General features: G+C 29.2%; 2 protein-coding genes and 1 non-coding gene across 4 annotated transcripts; 2 read left to right on the top strand and 1 right to left on the bottom strand.

The window, feature by feature from the left end:
• Positions 1-5,497: 5,497 nt before the first annotated feature.
• On the top strand, positions 5,498-6,803 carry LOC110427479 (protein UNUSUAL FLORAL ORGANS-like). Its single transcript, XM_021443022.2, has one exon. The coding sequence runs from the start codon at positions 5,587-5,589 to the stop codon at positions 6,688-6,690; it is 1,104 nt and encodes a 367-aa protein (XP_021298697.1). The 5' UTR covers positions 5,498-5,586; the 3' UTR covers positions 6,691-6,803.
• Positions 6,804-7,886: 1,083 nt separating this feature from the next.
• TRNAN-GUU (transfer RNA asparagine (anticodon GUU)) lies at positions 7,887-7,960 on the bottom strand. The gene has a single exon. It is a non-coding gene; the product is annotated as a tRNA-Asn (tRNA).
• A 10,001-nt stretch (positions 7,961-17,961) lies between these two features.
• Positions 17,962-24,223, top strand: LOC110427385 (uncharacterized). 2 transcript variants are annotated; one of them, XM_021442884.2, is made up of 4 exons: positions 17,962-18,202; positions 18,628-18,777; positions 18,975-20,044; positions 21,971-24,223. In XM_021442884.2, the coding sequence occupies exons 3-4, from the start codon at positions 18,998-19,000 to the stop codon at positions 24,074-24,076; spliced, it is 3,153 nt and encodes a 1,050-aa protein (XP_021298559.1). In that variant the 5' UTR covers positions 17,962-18,202; positions 18,628-18,777; positions 18,975-18,997; the 3' UTR covers positions 24,077-24,223. The 2 variants fall into 2 exon arrangements, with proteins under 2 accessions (XP_021298559.1, XP_021298558.1); XM_021442883.2 differs by having other exon boundaries at positions 18,628-20,044.
• The last annotated feature ends 51 nt before the right edge of the window (positions 24,224-24,274 follow it).

The following is a 24,274-nucleotide window of genomic DNA, read 5'->3' on the forward strand; positions in this document are numbered from 1 at the left end:
AATATGTTTAAACCTTGCTTGCAGGGGCTGAGGGTAATATATTTACGAGGGAGTGTATTTTTCTAAAATTTTTAAAATTTTTTATATGTTTTTTATTATATACTTACTGCCTTGTCAAAAGTATCTTCTAACTTTTGATAAATCAATTAGTTAAATGATAGTATTCAAGTATCCGAGTATTTGGCTCATTGATTGGTGCATTATTACACTACTTAAAAAGCATGATTCGAATCCCGCCCTCATCCAATTATAAAAAAATTAATAATAGTACTCAAAGTTAGGCACTATTTTTCATCCTTTCAAATTAAGGGGCTTAAGACTTAAAAGCTTATCATATAATTTTTATTGGACTTTAATCATCCTTCTTCTTAATTCTCATTTAAGGAATCAAATAGTATACAGTTGAATATATTATCTTTAACTTGATGGATACAACATATAATATAATCCTGAATGATCATATATAATTGTGTTTCAATAGTTATTTTATATTATACTTGTCGCAAAAAAAAAAATAATAGTACTCAAAGCTAGGCACTATTTTCCATCCTTTCAAATTAAGGAGCTTAAGACTTAAAAGCTTATCATATAATTTTTATTGGACTTTAATCATCCTTCTTCTTAATTCTCATTTAAAGAATCAAATAGTATATAGTTGAATATATTATCTTTAACTTAATGGATACAACATATGATCTTATCCTGAATGATCATATATAATTGTGTTTCAATAGTTATTTTATCTTATACTTGTTGTGTAACATATTTTAATATTAGTGAACATGATATATAATTTGTCAAAAGACAACTGTCTATTGCTACATGATATATAATTTATAAGAGTATCCCTTTCTCAATGTTACATGATATTTGTTTATATGGAATCCTCTTCGTCTTTAGCCTTTAATAAAAATTGATCAACTTCACTCCTGCACATGTTAACTTGACTATCATTGATGAAAAATGTACATATTAGTAGATTTGTCAAAATGGGCCTAACCCATTAAGTCAACTTATTTTTTATTAAATATAAGGTAGGTTGGATTTGAAAATTTAAACCCATATTAGAATCGAGCCTAAATAAGTCAGCCCATCAGATCAATGAGGTGGGGTGGGTTAAGGCGGGCTAACCCTGTGGGTCAAAAAAATTAATAATTTAATTAATTTAATAATTTATACATTTAATTATGTAAAATTAATAATTTAGTTACCAATGATATTGCATATTTTATATATTTCAATGTCTTTAATTTTTACTTATCAAATTAATAATTTATTTTAGATTAAAACTTATTATTTCTTTTTCTTTTATGGTAATGAATATTAAATAATAAATTGATAATAATTTAAAGCTTGAGACATCATTGTTGTCTAAACAAGAATTAAATGTTTTGCTTGAGGATGAGAATTGAGGAGCATATAAATGAGTCTTGAAGTTTTTATTATTTGGTTATATATGTATGTTTATGAGATTAGAGTTTATGTTAAATATTTAACTTTATTTATGTAATTTATTTATATTTGATGTAATTTTTTTAGTTTATAACATGTTTTTATTATTCAATTTATAGATTAAATCATACAACAATTTTATTAATAAAAAATTTATTAGATAGAATTATAAAAATAATTTTTTTTGAAAAAATATAAATAGGTTACCTAACTTGACCCATAGGTTAGCAAGGGGTGAGCTAAGCTGAAATTTTGATGACTCATGTAAAAAATAAACTAATCCAGCCCAACTCAAATTTTTTCAACCTACAAGGGTTTGGGCTGGACTGAGCCAAGTCAATCCATATTAACAGCTCTACATATTTATGCATATGTTTCAAGATAATGTGATAGTTATATTGAATTTAAGTTATTTGTGAGAGAAATTGTTTGGTTTGCGTACATTTGAATTTGAATTTTAATTTGATGGAGTTGTGATGGTATAGATAAAGTGTCCGAATCCCCCCATTTGATAGGATTTGAATGCTTCTAGTTTGAATTCTCCTTTATGTCCTTGCAAAATGGTGGAGCTACACTAATCCTACTTCGTAATAGCAGAAACCTTTGCCTGGGGAGGGGTTTGGTGAGTCCATCAGCAAATTGGTCAAATGTGGGGATGTATGCTTCGTTGAGTTTTGCCAAAATTGACATGTTGCCTTCAAAATGATGGTCAAGTGCATAATGTTCCATTCAAAAGTGAAATACCAAAATTTTTTAAACCGTAACTTTTAATTATAATTACACATAAATTTATTAATTTATAAAATAAACATTTTATCTTAAACAATTAAATAGTGTTAAAGTTTAAATTAAAATATTTAAAATGCTTTTTTTTTATTTTTTTAATCAATTAACGGCCAGATCTGGTTCAGATCTAATCAAATTTCTCAAAGAGCACCAGTTTGGTGCTGCCAAGGTCAATGCTTCCCAAGAGGCACTGGATCTGTTCTCCTTCGTGAGCTCCACGTTGGGTGCTCCTCACCCAAGGAGCACCACCTGATCGATGCTCCCCTCCTTGGGTGAGGAGCTCCCGATTAAGTGCTCCCCAGGGAGCACCCGATCAAAGCTCCTTGGGGAGCACCATGTTGGGTACTGCCGATTTGGTGCTCCTTCCTGGGGAGGGAGATCTGACTCCCAGTCCCAGATAAGAAATTTTTTTTTCAAAAGAAAGAAAATTAAAAATAAAAATATATCATTTTTATATTATGATAATTTTAAAAGTTGATGAAAGATAAAATTATTTTTTTAATATTATCAATTAATAAAAATAAACATTCCGTTTTAAAAATATAAACAATATTAACAGAATCTATAAAATAATTAAAATATTTTTTTATTAATTTAAAAAATTATTTTTTTTAAAAAAAATAGAGAACACCGAACTCCCCAAGAAAGGGGAGCATCGTTTTGGTGCTCCCGTTCCTTAGGGAGCACTGATAGATGCTCTCCCTCGGTGCTTTCTTTTTTTTTAATTAATAAAAAATTAATAAAAATTATATAATAATAATTTTTAAAATTAATAAAAAATAAAATTATCATTTTAATATTATCAAGTCATCAAATTAACAAAAACACTAATGATTAACTAACGGTTAGAATTTATGTGTCAAGTAGAAGATATTTTTTTAAGATGTAGTGTCTATTTTGAAAACTAATAGATTTACTTGCAATTTTAATTAAAACTTAGAATGATGTAATTTATCCTTAAATTTAACTTTTCTTAATAAACAAACATAAGTCTTTACTTGATGGGCAAACATAATTTTTAAAAAATAATATTAATTTAACTTATGAAAATTATAATATTTTTCATGAATATTAAATACTTTGTCCATCAAAATTATTTAGAGGAGCTTTTTTTTTTCAAATGTGGAATAATAAAATCCACCAATATTTCAAACTACCAACGTTTACACTTTTACACCATCCTATCAACTTTAAAAAATTAATGACTAAAACACTAAGAAAAACCTTAACTTTTTTTAAATTTCAATATATAAACAAGTATATTCTTATTGCGCCCAATTGAACTCTTTAAGTATTACTTTTGTTTAATCAAATCCTTATTTAGATAAAAACCTTTAAAATTCATTATCATTGTCATACTGTCTATGCGACTATTATCTATGCCATGCTGACGCCTACATGGCATGTACATAGCAAATTAAGAGCTCTATACATGCAAATGTGGAATGCCATGTAAACATCAGTTTAGTATAAATTTTGACATGGACATTGATATGAAAAAGATAATGACCACATAGATGGTGGCGTGGCCTAGGTATATATCAAACTTCAACAGGCTTCCTTTCCATTCAAACTAAGAGATTAATTAAGTAAAAATAATATTTTAAGAGTTCAATTAGATACAAATAAGAAAAATAAAGGCTGGAAATTTTGAGATGGTACAAAGACTTAATTTTTTAATATTTTTAACCTTTTTTAATCCTTTTTAACAAGGTAGTTGATTGAGCTGATAGTCAATTTGATTATTACATTCATACAGTAATAGCAAAAAGGTACAAATTGATATTCTTCTCGTTTCTATTCTATTGTATACTTTGACAATAAATACTATTCATGCTTTCGAATGTTCTCCGGTTAGAGCACATGCAGGGTACGGCTTGGGGGCCTGTAGACAAGAATCAATCCCTTTTTCTTGACAATACGTCAATACCCTTACCCTTACCCTTGCAAGTTGCTGATATATCTTTCTTCAAGGGAAATTTCCTATTTTCTGCTGCTTTCTTCTTTCCAGGAATCACTGGACCACACATCACCTCCCGACGGTGAACAGGACAAATGGTGAGCTTTTATTAAAATTTTACTGCCTTTGTCACCCCAATCTCTCCGACTTGCATGTGACTAAATTTTGTTTATTTGTTAACAAATCATGTAGAGAATTTCAGATCTTAAAAGACATCCTAAATAAAGTAGAAACAAAGACTCTTATAAAATTATATTTAGTCATAATATTTGAAAAAAAATTTTAAATTATTTTAAAAAAATTTTATTCGTTTATTACGTTCAATGAAATTTTTATATTTTTATTTAAGATTAAATATGCTTTATGATTAATGATACATTAATTATCAATAATCAAAATATCACTCATTATTTTATATTCACATCATACTAACTTAAAAAGTAAAAATATTAATTTTTTAATAATTTAAAATTTTTTTAAATATTATACTTTAAATTTTCTACACGGTAAAAGCTCTGAAGTAAAATATTTATATCACATAATACCATAAGTTCGTTAACCTAGTGAGATAATTGCAATTGTAAAGAAAAATGTCATTTGTCTTAAAAATGCTCTAACTATGAGTATGATGCCAACATCCCAAAATTTTCCAATAATAGAAAAATAAGAATACATGTAGCTTTCAGTTAAGTAAGCCACCATTTCATAATGCTTAATTTGTCCAATTGTCTTCCACTATTAAAAGCAAAAAAAGAATAACAGCAATTAATTAGGGAGAAGGCTCCTTCTGATTATGATAAACACGGAGTCAACATCATTACTCCTAAGCTGTCGCAGTGGCGTGTTTGTTTCATCTTGTCTTCAAAGGAGGAACTTAGAGCTCTCTTTTACTCATACAAACATATTTTACCAATTTCTGCTAATGATAATCATGACATAGAGTAAACAAAGCATCATTCCTTCAACGTGGCCAAATTTTAGTAGCTATAAACTCTTTAGCATAATATGATGAGCATCTTAAATAAATAAAATGTGTTAGGGACCAGCCTAGAACCAAAAGTCAAGATTAATTGCTACAAAAGCAAAAGTTCAAAGAGATTGGTGCAAATGGGGAGAGAGATTTTGTCCATTTTTATTCTCTTTCTCTTGCCCTTTGGGCTCTTCCGAGAACCATCCACTCTGTTTTTATATGAATAAAACAGCAGACTCACATGTGGGTCAGATATATAGTCGATGTGGGTCACACATCTCAATACCGTATGGTCCAATCATTCACCCTCCAATAATTGCCTGGTGACTATCCCAACCTACACCAACCGTATATCAACTCCTCTATGCCTTGAACTTGAAAAAAATCTGCCACCATTTTTTTTCTCTGTTCTGTACAAATGTGGAGCACCCTTCCCTTTGATATTCTAGCTAAAGTCTTCTCCTTCCTCTCCCCAGACTCCTTGGCATGTGCCAGGTCGGCTTGCCGGCAATGGCACACGTGCGCCAGGACGTACCCCTCGACACTGCCTCAACACCACCAATCTTGGTTCTTGGCTTTGCCAACTCGCAACCGTGGCCAATGCTGCTATGTCCATAATCCGGTGGTCGACAATTGGCACATGCTCTCACTTGATTTCTTGCCCGACCCGATTCGACCGGTTGCATCTATTGGTACCCTCATCCTTGTGAGGCCAACGAATTGTACAATCCTTCAATTAGCTCTATGTAACCCGTTTACTAGGCAATTTAAGTACCTTCCAATGTTGAACATCACTAGGACCAATCCAGCCGTTGGTGTTGTAATATTAGAGCCAGGCCAACCTGGTCCAAATCCACATTTTAGAGTTTACGTGGCAGGCGGGATGTCCGAAGCATCGCGTGGCGGTGCTACGTATGAGGCCACGCTGGAAATGTATGATTCCATGGATGACGCGTGGCACATCATGGGGTTCATGCCTGTGGAATTTGCAGTAAGACTCACGGTTTGGACACCAAATGAGAGTGTATACTCCGACGGTGTATTGTATTGGATGACTTCAGCCAGGGCTTACAGCGTGATGGGGTTCCACCTCGGTTCCAACACATGGCGAGAATTGAGTGTTCCCATGGCAGACAGGCTGGAATTTGCTGCACTGTTGTGGCGCAATGGGAGGTTGACACTTGTCGGCGGCACTTGTGGAGAGGACGCATGTATATGGGAGCTGAGGAAGGGAGATAGTTGGGGCTTAATTGAGAAAGTGCCTATTGAATTGGGGATAAAGTTTTTGGGTGGGAAGAGGAGTTGGGGTACTACTAAATGTGGGGCAACTGAGGGGGCCATTTGCTTGTATAGAGAATTTGGGTCAGGAATGGTAGTTTGGAGAGAAATTGAGGAAAAGGTTAGATGGGAATGGTTTTGGGTAGAAGGGTGTCATTTCATTAGGGACAAACAAGTGCAAAATTTGCAAATTAAAGGTGTGTTCCTATACCCAAATCTTGCTCCATCCTGCCTTCTAAGTTGATAAATGAGATCAATACGTTTATTAGTTTTGTGTGCTTTTTTTTATTATTATTTTTGAAACTGCAATTTGCTACTTGCAAGTGATGAGTCAGGTATAAGATGAAATAGAACAATGAAAAGAGAAATGAGGAAAAACAAAAAAAAAATCTTCTATATTTTCGCATTACAAGAAATTGGATCAATGCTTTTATTAATTTTGTTTGCATTTTTTTTATTTATTTTGAAAGAAAAAACAAAATGTATACTTTCATATTACAAGAAATGGAAACACCAAAAACAATATTTTCATATTACAACAAATTGCTTTTTTATTATTTTTGAAAGAGAAAACAAAAATTTATATTTCATATTATAAGAAATGGGAAAAAACAAAAAGCAATGGTTAACAATGTCATCAATACTTTTATTAGTTTAGAAGCAATCTTATATATTTTCATATTACAAGCAATGGGATCAATACTTTTATTAGTACAAGAAATGGGATCAACACTTTTATTAGTTTTGTTTTTTTTTTTAAGTTCTGTCTGCTTTTTTTTTTTTCATATTACAAGAAATTTAACAGTGATGTCAATACTTTTAATAGTTTTGAAGCAATCCTATATATTCCACATTACAAGAAATAGGATCAATATTTTTATTAGTTTTGTTCTTTTTTTTTTTGTATTACAAGAAAAGAAATGGGATCAATTCTTTTATTTGTTTTGTTTACTTTTTTTTTCACATTACAATGCTTTCTTTTTCATATTACAAGAAATCTGTTATTACTTTTTAAATTTTTTTTACATATTATAAGAAATCTTTTTTTGAATTATTTATATATTTTCATATTACAAGAAATGGGATGAATACTTTTATTAGTTTTGTTTGCTTTATTTTATTATTTTTGAAAGTGTTAATAAAATTTTTTTATTCAAATCTTTTTTTTTCATATTACAAGAAATCTTTTGGTACTTTTTTTAATTTTTTTATCGAATTTATTTTAAAATTATTTTTGAAAGTGCTAATAAAGGGTTTTTTATTCAAATCTTTTTTTTTTCACATTACTTGAAATCCTTTATTACTTTTTTAAATTTTCTATTCAATTTTTTTAAAATTCAATTTTTTTAAAATTATTTGTGAAATCTTTTCTTTCTCTTTTAGATAGTAAAAAAATCATTTGTGAAATCTTTTCTTTCTTTTTTAAAAAGTATTTATTAACGCTAGAAGAAGGGCTTGAACCTTCGACCTTGTGGTTAACAGCCACACGCTCTAACCAACTGAGCTACTCCAGCTATTTGAAATTTATTATTCTAAAGCTACATAATATACAAAAACTAAAAGAAAAGTTAATTTAGTTATGTATGTTCAAAAATTTTCAATACTTTCATGTTATTAATATAATGCTACACAATTTACATCTTATTATTAATCTTGTGCTATACTATGTACAAAAAATAAAATAAAAGTTAATTTGGTAATATATGTTCTAAAATTTTCCTTTCTTGTAAAAAACATATATGCAATTTGTTATCCTAAAGAAGAAGCTTCAACCTTTGACTTTGTAATGCTACATATGTACACATACTGTACAAAAAAAGAGTTAAGTTAGTTGTATAGGTTCTAAAATTTTCCTCTTAGAAAAAGTTAATTTAGTAGGAAAGGCTTGAACCTTCAATCTTTGGTTAAGGTTCACACGCTCTAAACTAATGGAGCTATTCCCGCTATATTTATAAAATTAATCTTGTTTTACACAATGTACAAACTCTAAAACTATTAAATTTGTAATAAAGAAAAAAATTAACTGTATAATATACCAAATCTAAAACTATATGTTAAATTTCATATAAAGAATTTATATACAATTTGTTATGCTAAAATTTTATTTGTGTACAATTTGGCTTAACCCTTCAACCTTTTGGTTAACAGCCACACGCTCGAAACCAATTGAATTACTACATTTTTATTCATAAAATTAATCTTGTGCTACACAATGTACAAAATCTAAAACTATATATTAAAATCTAAAACAAAAATTGATTATATAATGTGCAAAATCTAAATTTAAAACTATATGTTAAAATCCAAAATAAAAATTAACTATATAATATACAAAATCTAAAATTATATGTTAAATTTCCCGTAAAAAATTTATATACAATTTGTTATTCTAAAATTTTCATTTCTTATAAAGAATTTAATATACAATTTGTTATGTTAAAAGAATAGTTTGAACCTTTACACTTTAACTAACTAAGTCCAACTATATTTATAAAATTAATCTTGTGCTACACAATGTACAAAATTTGTACAAAATTTAAAACTATATATGTTAAAATCTAAAACAAAAATTAGCTATATATTGTACAAAATCTAAAACTATATGTTAAAATCTAAAACAAAAATTAATTATATACAATTGGTTATGTTAGAAAAAAGTCCTAAATCTTCGACCTTATGCTTAATAGTCACACACTCTAACCAACTAAGCTACTCCAGCTATATTTATAAAATTAATTTTGTGCTACATAGCTACTCCAGCTGTTTTTATAAAATTAATCTTGTGTTATATAATATACAAAATTTGTACAATTGGTAAAATTTTCCTATTACGCTAAATTTTTTCTTTCCCATAAAAAACTTATATACAATTTGTTACGCTAGAGGAAGAGGTTGAACCTTCGACTTTATTATTAAAAACTATATGCTTTAATCAACTGAGCTACACTAGTTATTATTAAAAATTATATGCTTTAATCAACTGAGCTACACTAGCTATATTAATAAAAATAATTTTATATTACATAATGTATAAAATTTGTACAAAATCTAAACCTATATATTAAAATTTAAAACAAAAATTAATTATGTAATGCACAAAATTTGTACAAAATCTAAAATTATATGTTAAAATTTAAAACAAAAACTAATTATATGAAATTGGTTGCATTAAAGGAAGGGCTTAAACCTTTGACCTTATCCTTAACGTCACACGCTTGTCGGTAATAGCTACATGCTTTAACCAACTAAGATATTTCAATTATATTTATAAAATTAATCTTATTTTATATAATGTACAAAATTTGTATAAAATATAAAACTTATTAATTTGATAAGATATGTTTTAAAAGTCTTTATTTGTTATACTCTAACCAACTAAGCTACTCAAAATAATGTACAAAATCTTGCCGTTAACAACCACACGCTCTAACTAACTAAGATATTCTAATTATATTTATAAAATTAATCTTGTTCTTTATAATGTACAAAATTTGTATAAAATATAAAACTTATTAATTTGGTAGAATATATTCTAAAATTCAATTATATTTATAAAATTAATCTTGTTCTATATAATGTACAAAATCTGTATAAAATATAGAACTTATTAATTTGATAGAATATGTTCTAAAATTTTTTATTTATTACACTCTAACCAACTAAGTTACTCAAAATAATGTACAAAATCTGTACAAAATCTAAAACTTAACAATTTGATAGAATACACTTGTCGTTAACAACTACACGCTCTAACTAACTAAGATACTCCAATTATATTTATAAAATTAATCTTGTTCCATATAATGTACAAAATTTGTATAAAATATAAAACTTATTAATTTAGTAGAATATATTTTAAAATTCTTTGTTTGTTATGCTGTAACCAGCTAAGCTGCTCAACATAATGTACAAAATCTGAAAAAAAAAATTATAAAAATTAATAATTTGGTCGAATATTTTCTACTCAAAATAATATTTATAAATTAATATTGTTCAATGTACAAAATCTGTATAAAATATAAAACTTATTAATTTGGTAGAATATGTTCTTTATTTTATTTATTAAAGTAGAAGAAAAGCTTGAACCTTTAACCTTGTGGTTAACAAGCATACGCTCTAACCAATTGAGCTACTCCAATTTTTTATGATAAATAATAAAACAATTCTTACATATATTTTTGTTTACATGTAACTAGAATTTCTAAAAATAATACAAAATGAACGGATTTGATAGATCAATGTAATTTTGATTTGAATGTAATATTTATATTGACAATCGTGTTATTTTTTATTTATATTTAAATATTTTTAATTTGACTAAAAAAAGTATATTATATAATTTTTACATTTGAAACTTCAAATGGTATTAGACTTTAATTTCTTGAAGTGGAATAGCATTATTGTATATTATACTTACTTAAAATAGTCATACATTTTTTTAATTTTAAATTATCCAAGGGTTTTGTGTGATGGGTTGGACCAAATTAGAAGAGCTATGATTGTTGAGGTTAGATCCAATGTAAAAGAGTAACCAATTTTTTCACCAACCTTTTTTCTTTATAAAGAGAGAAATTAATTTAGATTTTTTTTAATAAGATATCAAATTTGGAAAAAAAGAGATTTGACTTTAATTTTTGAAAGAATTAAAAAAAATACCTACAATAATATGTATTATTGATTGAATAGGAAAAGAAATTTTCTTTTTTGTTATGATAGTAGTTTTTTTTCTTCTAAATATGTCATATGAGTACACAAACTAAATAAGAGGAGGAAATTAATAGAAAATTTTTCTTGTTGGATTAAGAGAATATAAAGAAAAACAGATAATTTGATATTCAAAAAAGAACCCAACACAAACCTAAAAAACAAAGCACAAACTTATAAATCTTTACAAAACTTAAAAGTTATTATAAAGCTCTTATGAAAAATAATAACTTTTAAAATTAAGTTAAAATTATTTGATAAATTTACTTTTTATAAACTCTTTTTTATAGATAAGTTGTTTGACAAAATAACTTATATAAACTCTAATTTTAGTTAAAATTACCATAAAGGGTATTTAATAAATACATTTTTATTACTCACGAATTTCTTTGTTCAAAATAAAAAAAATTAACTTTATTTTTTATCTATTTAAAATGAATTTTTGAAAATATAAAAAAGATTTTTATATAACACTAAGTTTGTAATTAATAATAAATCATAAAAAAAGATTTTCACAAATAATTTATAAGTAACATATAATTCATAAATAATTTTTATTGAATAATAATAAATAAATAAAATTAAGAGAAAAAATGAATCAAATAAAAAAAATGAGCCATGAAAGAAAGCAATGAGTCAATTACTAGGACCCTTAACCCTAATAATGGAAGAGAACTCAAAAAAAAAGAAGAGAAATTTAAGGTGGTAGTAATAATTCAGGAAAATCACATTTAGCTATTGATGTCCTTACCAATAAAGTTTTCCTCCATGAACAATATTATCTCAACAATCATAATTAACAAATATTATTTCAATTTTCATCTAATTTATCTTAATAACCTTTGACTTATTTAATTAATTATTTCAATTATAATCATCAAATATTATATACACCATAAAAAAGTTAAAATTAAATAAACATCACATAATTATAATATCAAACAATAAACTGAGAAATATCAACTAAAAAAGAGAGTTTTGAAAGAAAAAAATGATAGAAAGTAAAATGAAAAATAAAATAGAAAAAAAATAATACCTGAATGCAGTTTTAAATTTTGGATCTTCTTTTTTTTTAATTTTTGTAAGAACAAAAAAAAACCTTTGAATGATGATTTATTAAAAAGAAGAGAGGAAAAGGAGATCGATAGGGAGAGAGGGAGAGAGTTTTTTTTGAGAAAGAGTCTTCTTAGGAAAAAATAGCTCTCTTAATAATTTGGTTTTTTTTTTAAAAAAAGAGAAGAGAAAGTTTTTAATTGGAGTTTTTTTTAAGTTCTTTTTTTTAAAATTTTATTCTTAAAAAAATTTATCTTTTTTTGAAAAGCTTTTAATGAAATCCTATTTGACCTAACTTCTGTTTTTAAGCAGTAGATAAATTAAAAATAAATAAGACCAAACAGGCATGAAATTAAAAAGAAATCATCAATCTTTTTTTTTTGTTTCCTCAAAATTTTGATTTGGGTCGTTTTTCAAATTTTTCTAACAAGAATTAAAAACCAAAACAAAATTGAATTGGCCCGAATTCAGAATTAAGATTTTATAAAAAAGATAGAAAATGTCAACAATATTTTAGACAAAAAAACCAACCCAAGGTTGTTGGGAATTCTGAGGTAGCAAACTGGTTGGCAATAAAGAAAAAAAGAAAAGCCATTTAAACTTAAGAAAGTAAAGAAAAATAATAAAAGGAAAAAAAAATCCATCTCAAATAGAGTTGGAATCAAAGCAAATCACCGTCAGTTTAGGCCAAATAAAATGAATAAAGAGCTATATGGTTACTATCACATTTTTATGAACCTTTCTTTGCTTCAACTCTATCTTTAACAATTGAATTTTGCAATGACTAAATCCTAAGTTAGAGTTTGAAATTCTACAAATTCTAATTTTTATAACACATAATTTACATGGTTTTTTGAAAAAAGTGAAATGATCTTTGAAATAGTATGTACTAATAATACTTTAATATAATCTTAAGAGAAGATTTTTTTTAACTTTCAAAAATAAGGTGTTTTCATCAATAACCATCTTTATAATTTTTATTGTTTTTAGTTAAGAGAAAAGATTTTTGAACAAAATTGTTTTTTAATCAAACCTTTTCAAATTCAAGGGCACTTATTCAAAAAAATGTTACTAAATGCCATGTTAAAAAAAAATTTCTACACATCATGTTTAAGGTATTTAACTTCAAGAATTTATGTCCTAATGAAATACAAAAATAGAAATCAAGTTACACACTATGTTTAAAAATAATATTGTCACACACCATATTTAAAAAAATATTGTTACATGTCATGTTTAAGGTGTTTAACTCTAAGAGTATAAGTTTTAGTGAAATACAAAGATTAAGACTAAAATGCACGTCATATTTAAAAAATAATTTTGTTACACACCATGATCAAAAAATTTTTGTTATATACCATGTTTAAAAAATAATATTGTTATACATCATACTTAAGGTGTTTCATTTCAAAAGTTTTTCCTATTAAAATATAAAAATAAAGACTAAGTTACACGTCATGTTTAAAAAATAATATTGTTATACGTCATGTTGAAAAAAAAAATATTATTGCACGTAATTTTAAAAATGCTTAATTCCAAAAGTTTATGATCTAGTGAAATACAAAAATAGAAACCAAGATACACGTCATGTCTAAAAAATAATGTCGTTATATGTTGTGTTCAAAAAGATGTTAAATTTAAGAGTTTATATCGTAGTGAAATACAAAGATAGAGACCAAGTTACACATCATGTTTAAAACATAATATTGTTACACACAATGTTCAAAAAATAATATTGTTACACACTATGTTTAAAAAAATGTTGTTATACATTATGTTTAAAGTTTTTAACTCCAAGAGTTTATGTTTTACTAAAATATAAAGATAGAGATTAAGTTACACACTATATTTAAAAAATAATGTTATTATAAGCCATGTTCAAAAAAATGTTGTTCACACTATGTTTAAGGTATTTAACTCTAAGAGTTTATGTCTTAGTAAAATATAAAGATAGAAACCAAGTTATATACCATGTTTAAAAAATAATGTTATTACACATCATGTTAAAAAATAAAATTGTTACACGTCATGTTTAAAGCATTTAACTCAAAGAGTTTTTATTTTAGTGAAATACAAAAATAGAGATCAAAATACACATCATGTTTAAAAAATAATGTTGTTACAGGCCATGTTTAAAAAAATATTTTTACATGTCATGTTGCAAAATTAAAGTTGTTACATGCCATGTTTAAAATATTTAACTCCAAAAGTTTATGTGTACAAAGATAAAGACCAAGTTACATGTTATGTTGAAAAAAAAATTGTTACACATTATACTAAAAAAAAAAGTGTTATACACCATATTTAAAGTGGTTAACTTCAAGAGTTTATATCCTAATGAAATATAAAGGTAGAGATCAAGTTATACTATATATTTAAAAAATATTATTGTTACACACCATGTTCAAAAAATTTTTACATGTCATTTTGAAAAAAAAAATTTACACTTCATGTTTAAGATGTTTAACCTTAAAAATTTATATCTTAGTGAAATACAAAAATAGAAATCAGATTACATACCATGTTTGAACCATGTCATATTCAATAGATTTGTTACACACTAAATACATTAGACTTGTTACATGTTGGCATGACGTGTAACAACTCTGAGTAGTGTTCTAATTTACAAATTTCGCTTATAACTTCAACCCATTAACTTTGGAGTTCTATGAATGTTAACCAATAAGCCCAAAAACATACATTCATATTATCTCTACTTTTTTGTCTATAAATCGACAACGATATGGTAAGCAATAGACAAAGAGAGATGGTAATAGTGATAAAATTAGAGAAAGTTAGATGACGAGAGAGAAAATTTTGGAGTACAGTAGATAAATGCAGTAAAGAGAAATCGATAAAATTAGATAGAGTTGGATAGCGAGAGAGAGAAATCAAAAACACAGTAGACAGATGTTAGAGAAAGAAATCGAAAGAAAAAATTGTGATAAATGGTTTAATTTACTTAAAATAGCTTCAAAGGCATTTTTATCAAGTTATAATAAAAATGAGATAAAATTAATTAACTTTATATTAGAGGTTATTTTTAAAATAACTTTATGAAGTTGACAATTTTTCATAATTTTCTCTAATTTTGATGTAATATAGCAATAATAATTTCTCTTTTTACTTCCTCTGAGGAGTTATGGAGAAAATAAGTCACCAATCAATAATCTATAATCACATTCATTGCCAATTAACAAAACAAAAAACCTTAAGTCATAAGTTTGCTTTACCACAGCTTGTTAACCATTTATAACTAGTAAATCTTTATTAATGATGGTTAAAAAGTTTTTTCCTTTTGGAAGCTAACGGCTAAAAATTAAAACAATGTTAGTGACTAAAGAATGGATTTATATATGATGTACTGTTATGTCTTTTATAAATTGTCATTGAATAAGAGGTTATCACCTCATGAATCAGTAAATTTAAAAATTTATAAATCTTTGAAAATAAATAATTAAAACAAAAAATTTATAATAGAAAAATATTTATTCTTTTAAGGATGGCCTTTAATTTTGACATGGCATGGCACTATAAAAGGCTCCTAAATTATTTTAAAAAATTAAAATAAATATTTATTCTTTTACTGTATTCAATTAAATTCTTACATTTTTATCTCTTATGACTAACGGTTGAGTAACTATTATTATTCAAAATATCACTTGCCATTGATATTAAGTTGACATGGAATGTAAAAATATCACATGATCATATCATTGTGTCATGTCAATATTTATTATAATATATTAGCATGCCACGTTAACATCACTTGATATAAAAAATAAAAAGATACCTTTCGACTAACAACAGCAAAATCTATTTAACTCAAAATAAAAGTATAACGACTTGATTGAATATCATAAAAGAACAAGAGTTTATTTGAATTTTATGAGTAGTTTAAGATTCTTTTTGGTATTATGCATTTTGACATGTGCCTAATAATTAATAGAAGAAATTTTTTTTCTTGAACAAATATTTTTGATGAAATTTTTTTTTGAATAAATAAATGCAAGATATAAACTACATATTGGAAGACCAAATGAATTACATATTCATTGTTGCATTACTAATACTCAATTAAATGTACTTTTAATATAATTAAGAGATAGTATTACTTTGCGCAACAAAATGCATACTTAATAAAAAATATGGTCATTATATAATTGAAGCCACTAAAATAAAATATGCAAAGTAAATCAACTTCAAATAAGAAACAATAAAAAAAAAAGTACTTCTGTTTGATTACTGGCACATAAATGCGTGCTTAATTGCCGATATTGAATTGGTTGTTATTTATTTCATTTTTCTTTGGATCGATTGTTTTAGAGAAATCTCATATTAATTACCTCCTCTAAAACATTATCAACTTAATATATATAGTCAATTTGTATTATTTAAAGTTTGAATTTTAAAATATTATAATATTACTTATCTAATCAAATTGCAAGAATAAATAGGACTAGAAAAATAGATTGATATTTGATCTTTTTATTTATTTATTTATTTTGGGGTATTCGGTTATTTCAGATTTTAGAATGCGGTTTTTTATCTATTTGGGTCAAATTTTGGTGAATAAATTTTTCATTTGAACCAATAAAAAATTAACTGTGAAACAAAATATTTTTAAATTACTATATATATTTTTAAATAAATTTTAAATAAACTCCTTGTGATATGACATTTTGTTCATAATACTTTTAACTTTTTTTTAAATGAAAAATGGTGTTAAATTTTCAATTACATTATTAGCAAAAAGATAATAAGACTCTTATTATTAAACTCCTAAAAGTAATATAAACTCCAAAAGCAAACCCAAAAAAATCATGGAACCCACCTGAGATTAACATAAAACAAGAAAGAAGGAAAGTAAAATTTAAGAAATAAGAAAAGTAAAAACATCTAGACAGAAAATAAAACCCATTTTACAAAAGAAACAAGAGGACTTAATAAGGATCCTCAAACGCATCAAAAATCAATTAGACCAACAAACCAGTAATGTCTTTAGGTTTTTTTTTTTTTTAAAGGCAAGAACTAAGGTTTATAAATATAAGGATTGTATTTTTTTTAATTTAATAAGGTTACACTAATTGGAGTTATTGTGAAATACAAAGTTTTGTTTGAAAAAAAATAAAACCTTTAAGATGTTATGGGAGAAAATATCATACTACAACGGGTTTATGTAAAATTTATCTATATATATTATTTTTAATAATCCTTCCTAGTTGTTTGAAATAACTTATTATTGTGAGATTTATATATTATTGCTATGTTGAAATCTATATTTGTATATATTATCTAGAGATGTTATTTTTATATATATTATTTTTAATTAATATGAATTTAAATTTAATTTTTAAAAATTAATTTAAATAATTTGATATTCGATTGGTTTAATCATTTCTAGATATTTGATTCGATTTAATTTTATATGTTTTAAAATTTGTAATAGCGAACCAACCATTTGCACAACCTTATATTTAATCATTTAGTTAGTAGCAAAATTCCTTGATGAGGAGATTTTGCTCTAAAAGAATTCCCTCTATTTAGTTATAATTGAATTTTATTTTTTTTTAATTTGCAGCCAACCTTGCCTGTCCTTATTTAGCAAAATTGAAGTAAACAGAATCAAAATTTGTCCAAACAGGACCAAATGATGTTTGACCATGTCGGTCACAAATACCAAGTGATCCTCGAGAAATAACTGGATGAAGGATAAGGATGGAAGCATTCCCTCTTACTTACACGTGCAAAGCCGAAATGTTATTGGTCTGTCATTGCCCACCTGTTCAAAGCTTCACGTTTCAGCTACATGCAGTTGACTTGCGACAACATGACTCCCTAGTTTTTGCTCGTTTCATCGTCATCTTTCAATGATTTCCACTGCCCATTTTGATAGTAAACGAAACGAAACAGTTAAATTCCTCTTTGTCTTTGTCAAAAGCCGTCAGGGGAACTCTTTGTTCTTGTTTAATTCGAATCTTCTCTTCAACTCATCCAAGGTATGCTTAATCTATGCTACAATTCTTAAGATGTTTGCTTGCATGTTAGAGTTGCTTTGCTCTTGGATTTTTAATGGAGTGTTAAGAACTGGGCTTGGACTTTGGGTTATTTTTAACAACTGGGTGTTGTTTATCATGGATAACTTGGCGGATTAATGGATATACCTCATTGTATAGAAGCTTGGTTTTTCCCCTGCTGATTATGAGTGTTGTTGGTCTCAAACCATTTGGGTTATTTAGGGTTGTCCTTTCTTATTATTTTTTTAATGATTTTCTGGCAAACCGCAAAGTATATGTTGTGCTTATTTATAGCTATTTTGATTCATAATCTGGGTCCAGCATTCTGTGTCAGGCAGCAGAGCTTAGGGGAACTTTTATTTACATTGTTTTTCCATAATTCTTGCTGATCTTTTTGTTCCTTGTAGGATTGAGTTGTTTGAGACCAAAATGGAGCTAATGAGGTTTCCTGAAAATAGTTTATGGGGCACTGTGGAGGACTCATTCAGGCCCTCTTTTTGTTTTCTATCTGAGCAAAATCAGAGTATCAAAATGGCTGGTTCCACACTAAGTTGCTGGTGAGTATACAGGCCCTTTTGTACATTTTCACTTGAATGATTGGTAGGCAAATGTTCTGACTGTCAGAAATTATGGTGAAGGAGATCTCTGCTATTTGCTTTGACTGTGGATTAGCTGGATCTCATGTAACCTTTTGGAGTCACTTAGATCATTTGTTTTATCATAATTAGCTCCTGCTGAAATTTTGGAAATACAGCTGCTCTGCTGTTTCAAGTACTGATGGATGCACTTCAAGCTGTTGCTTCTGCAACACAGATAATATCCAGTATGGTGGGGGCTGTTGGTGCATTAGAACAAGCCTCTAGAAATCTTGATGAAGCTCCAAAGAAAATCCGAAGCCTAGAAGAATTTGTGTGTGAGCTTGAGAATTTGACACAACGAGTTAGGCAAAAACATGCCAACAAGCTTCATAATGCCCAGTTAGATTATCAAATTCAAAGTTTGCATTCCCTGATTGAAAGGCTGCGCCCAAATATCAGGAAGGCGAGAACAATTGTGTCAAAAAGTAAAATTAAGAACATTGCTAAGGTATTTTGGAACTCCATGGCTGGAGATCCACTTGGAAAACTGACACATTCAATTAAAGACGATTTAAATTGGTGGCTTGAAACTCAAATGTTGGCCCAAAATGTTGAGAAAGTAATAGAATCAACAGCACAAGACATTCCAATTCGATTGAAAATAAAGGCTGATCAAGGCCACCCGATTTCTAGTAAATGTAACTTTGTGAGGGATTTACTTGAACGGGCCGATTCTCATCGAGTCATTCTAATTGTGGGCTTATCTGGTATTGGAAAGTCCTGTTTAGCTCGCCAAGTAGCTTCTGATCCACCAAAAAAATTTGTGGGTGGAGCAGTTGAACTTGGATTTGGGCAATGGTGTAGTCGAGCTGCATGCAATGGCAGTAAAGCTGAATATCAGAAGCGTTTGGCAAGGAAAATTAGCAAATTCTTGGTGCAGATTGGATTTTGGAAAAAGATTAAGGAGGAAAATAGTGGAGATCTCGATTATGTTTGTTGCTTGCTTCAAGAAGCCTTAAATGGAAAAAGCATTTTAATCCTTCTTGATGATGTATGGGAGCAGGACATAGTTCAGTGGTTCGCTAAACTGTATGATAATGATTGTAAGTACTTAGTAACAACAAGAAATGAAGCTGTCTATGAAATTACAGAAGCTGAAAAGGTAGAGCTAAGCAAGGATGAAATAAGGGGGATAAGCAAGGAAATCCTCCTCTACCATAGCCTCCTTAGCAAAGAAGAGCTTCCGGTACGTACCCTTTCCTTTGGTAGAATGACTTAGTTCACGTATAGGCTCTGATAATTGTTTGGTGAAATTTTCCTCAATCCCAGCATTTATTTTGTTAATTCATGGTAACACACACATGATGAACTGTTTTAGCGTGGATATATCTATAAGAAAATCTGGTTTAGGTCCTATAGGATGTCCACCCACCCATATGTATGCCATTTATGTAGTAAATGAGTAACATGTCACTCCAAAAGCATCATCCATGGTCTTGGTCTTTATCAGTAATTGTGTATGCCCTGTGTGGAGTTGGGATTCATTAATGAACAGAAGTTGTGGAGGTTTGTTCAATGAGATGGCATAGCCTCTCATTTGCTATTTGAAACCCCAAATAGCAGCAGAACTTCTCGCTACAGTTTACCGTTGGTTTATACCCCACAAGTCATATTCCTTTTGTGTGTGGACCCCCCTGGATGTTAAATGACACAATCTCTGTTCTGCATTCTTCTAAACTTAAAGTTGTCATCTAGGTCTTTTTTGCTCATTTTGAGAAAAGAAGTCTTTTTTCTTTAGGTTCCTTCCTAGATTAATTACGGAACTTATTTAATGGAGGATGAAAATATGCTGGTTGAGGGATTAAGTTATCTAAGACTTTATTTTATATTTTACAGGTTTGATTGTAATCTTTACATATATTAAGGCTATTTTGGATTATTTTGGTTATTTATACTAATTAGTGTTTTACTCTTTTTTCTGAGTATTAGAGTTTAAGGGTTATGTTTGGTATTTTTAATTTTATTCAGGATTAGGTTTAGTTATTAATACTTATGTTATTAAAGTTTCGGGTAGGCTTGAATTTATGAATTATTGATATATTCTGGACATTTGAATAGTGAGGATTTCTCCACCCAACCCCGCCCCTGTTGATTCTTTCTAGTTTTCTCTTCCTAGTTCTTCCCTCTCTCCCTATTTCCTCTGTTTCTCCCCAATTGCTTTTGCCTATCTCTGGATCTTACTCTAAAGTTCTTTTATCTATCACTTTTCCTTGTTATAGATCACTTGTTCTCGACTGATTCTTTGCTTTCACACATCAAAGATTTGTATATAGAAACTAAACCAAAATAGTTCTGTAAATCCTCATATCTTATTCTTATTTTTTTCAGAATTAGTTCTCAGTTATATGCTCTTTGCTACCTTTGTCAGGAGCTTCATTTAAGAACTGTATTAACTATGCATGATCACCATAGAATAGGGGTATGTTACCCTTGAGATTTAATTGCACCATTCTCCGTAGTATCTGCACTATCCTTATTTTGAAGAGATTAAATGCTTGATTTGCATCACTTTCGTTGCATATTATGAGTACCAAATATATTCTTCCTCTAAGCAATAGGTGTCTGCACAAACCTGCTTAACCTTTGCCCACCTTCTGATGCAATCTAGCTGCTTTGAGATAGTTTGTTTAGGGATGCTTTGATTGCCTAATATTTTCTGAACCAATAGGCATGGTTATGCGTTGCTCAATGTGAATTCTTTTTTGTGAGGGGAGTGTGAGTATCTCTATGCCACATGAAACCTTCTACAGAGCTGTCTGAAACAACTTTAAAGTTGACAAATACCTTAGATACTATATATGCAAATTTTCAGACATTCTCAAAGATCTGACTTAGACAGAAATTAAGGTCTTTTGATAACTTATGTAAATTTTCATGATCATTTTTAGGGAACCAGAGTTCAATATGAACCTAAGTTGAGAACTTTATAAATTTCTAACCTCGCAAAACCATAATGAACTTAAGTTAAGATTCATCCAAAATGCTAAAATGTAGCATATTACATAATAATTAACGATCAGTATTTACTCTTGGTTTTTAATTGCATTTTATTTTAATAGTTTTATTCAATGAAAACTTCATTTACTGTTCTGAGTTTATCCTATCCTAATAGGTCATAGCAGAGAGCTTACTTGAACGATGCGGCCACCACCCTCTAACAGTTGCTGTTATGGGAAAGGCTCTCAGGAAAGAAGTAAGAGCTGAGAAATGGGAGAAGGCTATAACCAATCTATCAACATTTGCAACATGTGCACCAGGTCCTGTCTCATATGTGAATGAGAAAGATGCTGAAGACACGTTAACCATTTTCGGTTCGTTTGAGTTTAGTCTAGAAGCAATGCCTGTGGACTCAAAGAGGCTCTTCGTTGCTCTTGCTGCTCTTTCATGGGCAGGACCTGTACCAGAAGCTTGTGTAGAGGCTGTATGGTCATTTCTTGGGCAGGAGAGCTTGTTTTCTCTCATTGTCTGCAAGCTTGTTGAAGGGTCTTTATTGATGAAAGTAGACATGGATCCCTTGTACCAAGTACATGACATGGTTTTGCTGTACCTTGATAGCAAGACTACTGATTCAATTGAGATGCTACTACATGGATCTACACCCGAAAAAACTGCATTTATTTGCCCTTGGCTCCTTATTTTTGGGAAAGAGAATGTCAAAAAGATTGTTGAACAGAGGATGAAGCTTTTCTTCGAAATTTTAGAAGAAAAACAAGCGGTTATCACCTTAGAATCCATTATTCAGGCTCTAATGGCAAGCAACTCCATTTCTGAACTTGAAGCAAGCAGGGTGAGCTTTAGTTGGATATTGGGACCCAGGATTGCAGATATCATCTCAACTAATTCACAGAGTCTGATTGCAGTGTCTGCAGAAGCCATCATAAATATATTTAGTAAGACTGATTACTGCAGCTATTTTCCATCCCTTGAAACTGCCAGTACAGTTGACAAGTTGGCAAGTATATTAGAAAGTTGTGAGGATCCTGAAATCCAAACAAACGTTTTAACCATCCTTGCCAAGCTTGCAGAATTTGGAAGCCCAGAGATTGTTGATAAGGTGCTTCAGAGTATCCCCTTTAACCAGCTCGCATGCTTGCTCTCTCCCGATGCCAAGGAATGGCATGAGAGCATGTTTACAATATTGATGTCATTGACCAAAGCTGGAAAGTCAAAAGCAGTTGAGAGAATGTTTGCTTTTGAGATTGAGAAGAATCTTATCAAACTTATTGAGAGTGGATCTGAAATAGTGCAACACCATGCCATTGTCACTTTGAAGGCATTTTATGAGCTGGCAGGCCCTTCATCAAATAGTTCTCTTCGACCTGCAAATCTAGACCTCTTGCCATGGCAAGTGAGACTGCGTCTGGATAGGTTTGTTATGTCAGACCGGAACATTCCCCTTTCACCAAAGCCACAAACTTTTGACGACCTCATTCACAAGGTGCTAGACTATGACAACAAACAGGTATTGGAGGCAATGCAAGATCTCATACCAATAATTGAAAAAGCTGGAGACCCAAGTTTCAGAGAAATGATTCTACAAAGTCCCCTTATTAGAAGGTTATCAGAACTTCTGCAATCCGGACACACAGAACATAATCCTGTGAGATCTGAATCTGCCTTTTTACTCATGAAGCTAGCTTACTCTGGTGGAGAACCCTGCATTAAGAAATTCCTAGAGTACGATGTTATTCCTGAGCTGGTAAAGATGATGCAGTGCCACATTGCAGAGTTGCAGGATTCGGCCTATACGGCTCTGCATCAAATGCTTTATGGCAATGGTGGGGTTCTTGTATTGAATAAGATCTTCCTAATGGGTCTAATAGATAAGATAGCTCACGCACTTGAGAGCAAATCTTTGAAGACTCGGGAAGTGAATGTGCATTTTATTTTGGATATTGTTGAGGTGGGAAATAAAAACTGCTTAGAGCGGATGCTGTCTTTGCAAGTTGTGGAGAAACTCACAAAGTTAGAGAAAAGTGGTGGGGGCTCTGGTGAAAATGTGGTTGGATTTCTGAAGGGAATGGATAAGTGTAAGCTTCTGTCAGTGGCAGAGCGAAAGGTGATGAAGCAACAGGTGGTTAGAAGGGTGAGGACCTCCTTGAGAGGCCACAAATGTGAAGCTCGGACTTTAGCAGCTTTAGATGCTTTCCTCTCTGGAGGGTCAAGGGCTGCAAGTAGTAGTGGCAGTGGTAGAAATAGAAAGTTATCTAAGACTTGAAAAGAGAATTGTACTGGCTCTGTCTGGCTTTTAAGGCATGGCCTTCTTGCTGCAGCATTCAGATTCATTGTGCAAAGAATGAATATATTGTTTTTCTCAATTTTTCATGCATACTATATGGGAACGTTCTTCTTTTCTTTTTGACGAGATTTGAAACCTTCAAATGCAGTTTCTTGAACATTCTTTCTGGTTTCTTGG

This window comes from Theobroma umbraticum, unplaced genomic scaffold (genome assembly GCF_002168275.2).
Source record: "Theobroma umbraticum cultivar Fairchild unplaced genomic scaffold, ASM216827v3 scaffold_34.0, whole genome shotgun sequence".
Lineage (NCBI taxonomy): Eukaryota > Viridiplantae > Streptophyta > Magnoliopsida > Malvales > Malvaceae > Theobroma > Theobroma umbraticum.

Excerpts from the sequence above, each read along its gene's own strand:
- LOC110427479 (XM_021443022.2), top strand. The coding sequence starts at position 5,587 with ATGTGGAGCACCCTTCCCTTTGATATTCTAGCTAAAGTCTTCTCCTTC.
- LOC110427385 (XM_021442883.2), top strand. The coding sequence starts at position 18,998 with ATGGATGCACTTCAAGCTGTTGCTTCTGCAACACAGATAATATCCAGT. Across the intron at positions 20,045-21,970 it reads TTAGCAAAGAAGAGCTTCCG|GTCATAGCAGAGAGCTTACT; the intron begins GTACGTACCCTT and ends CTATCCTAATAG.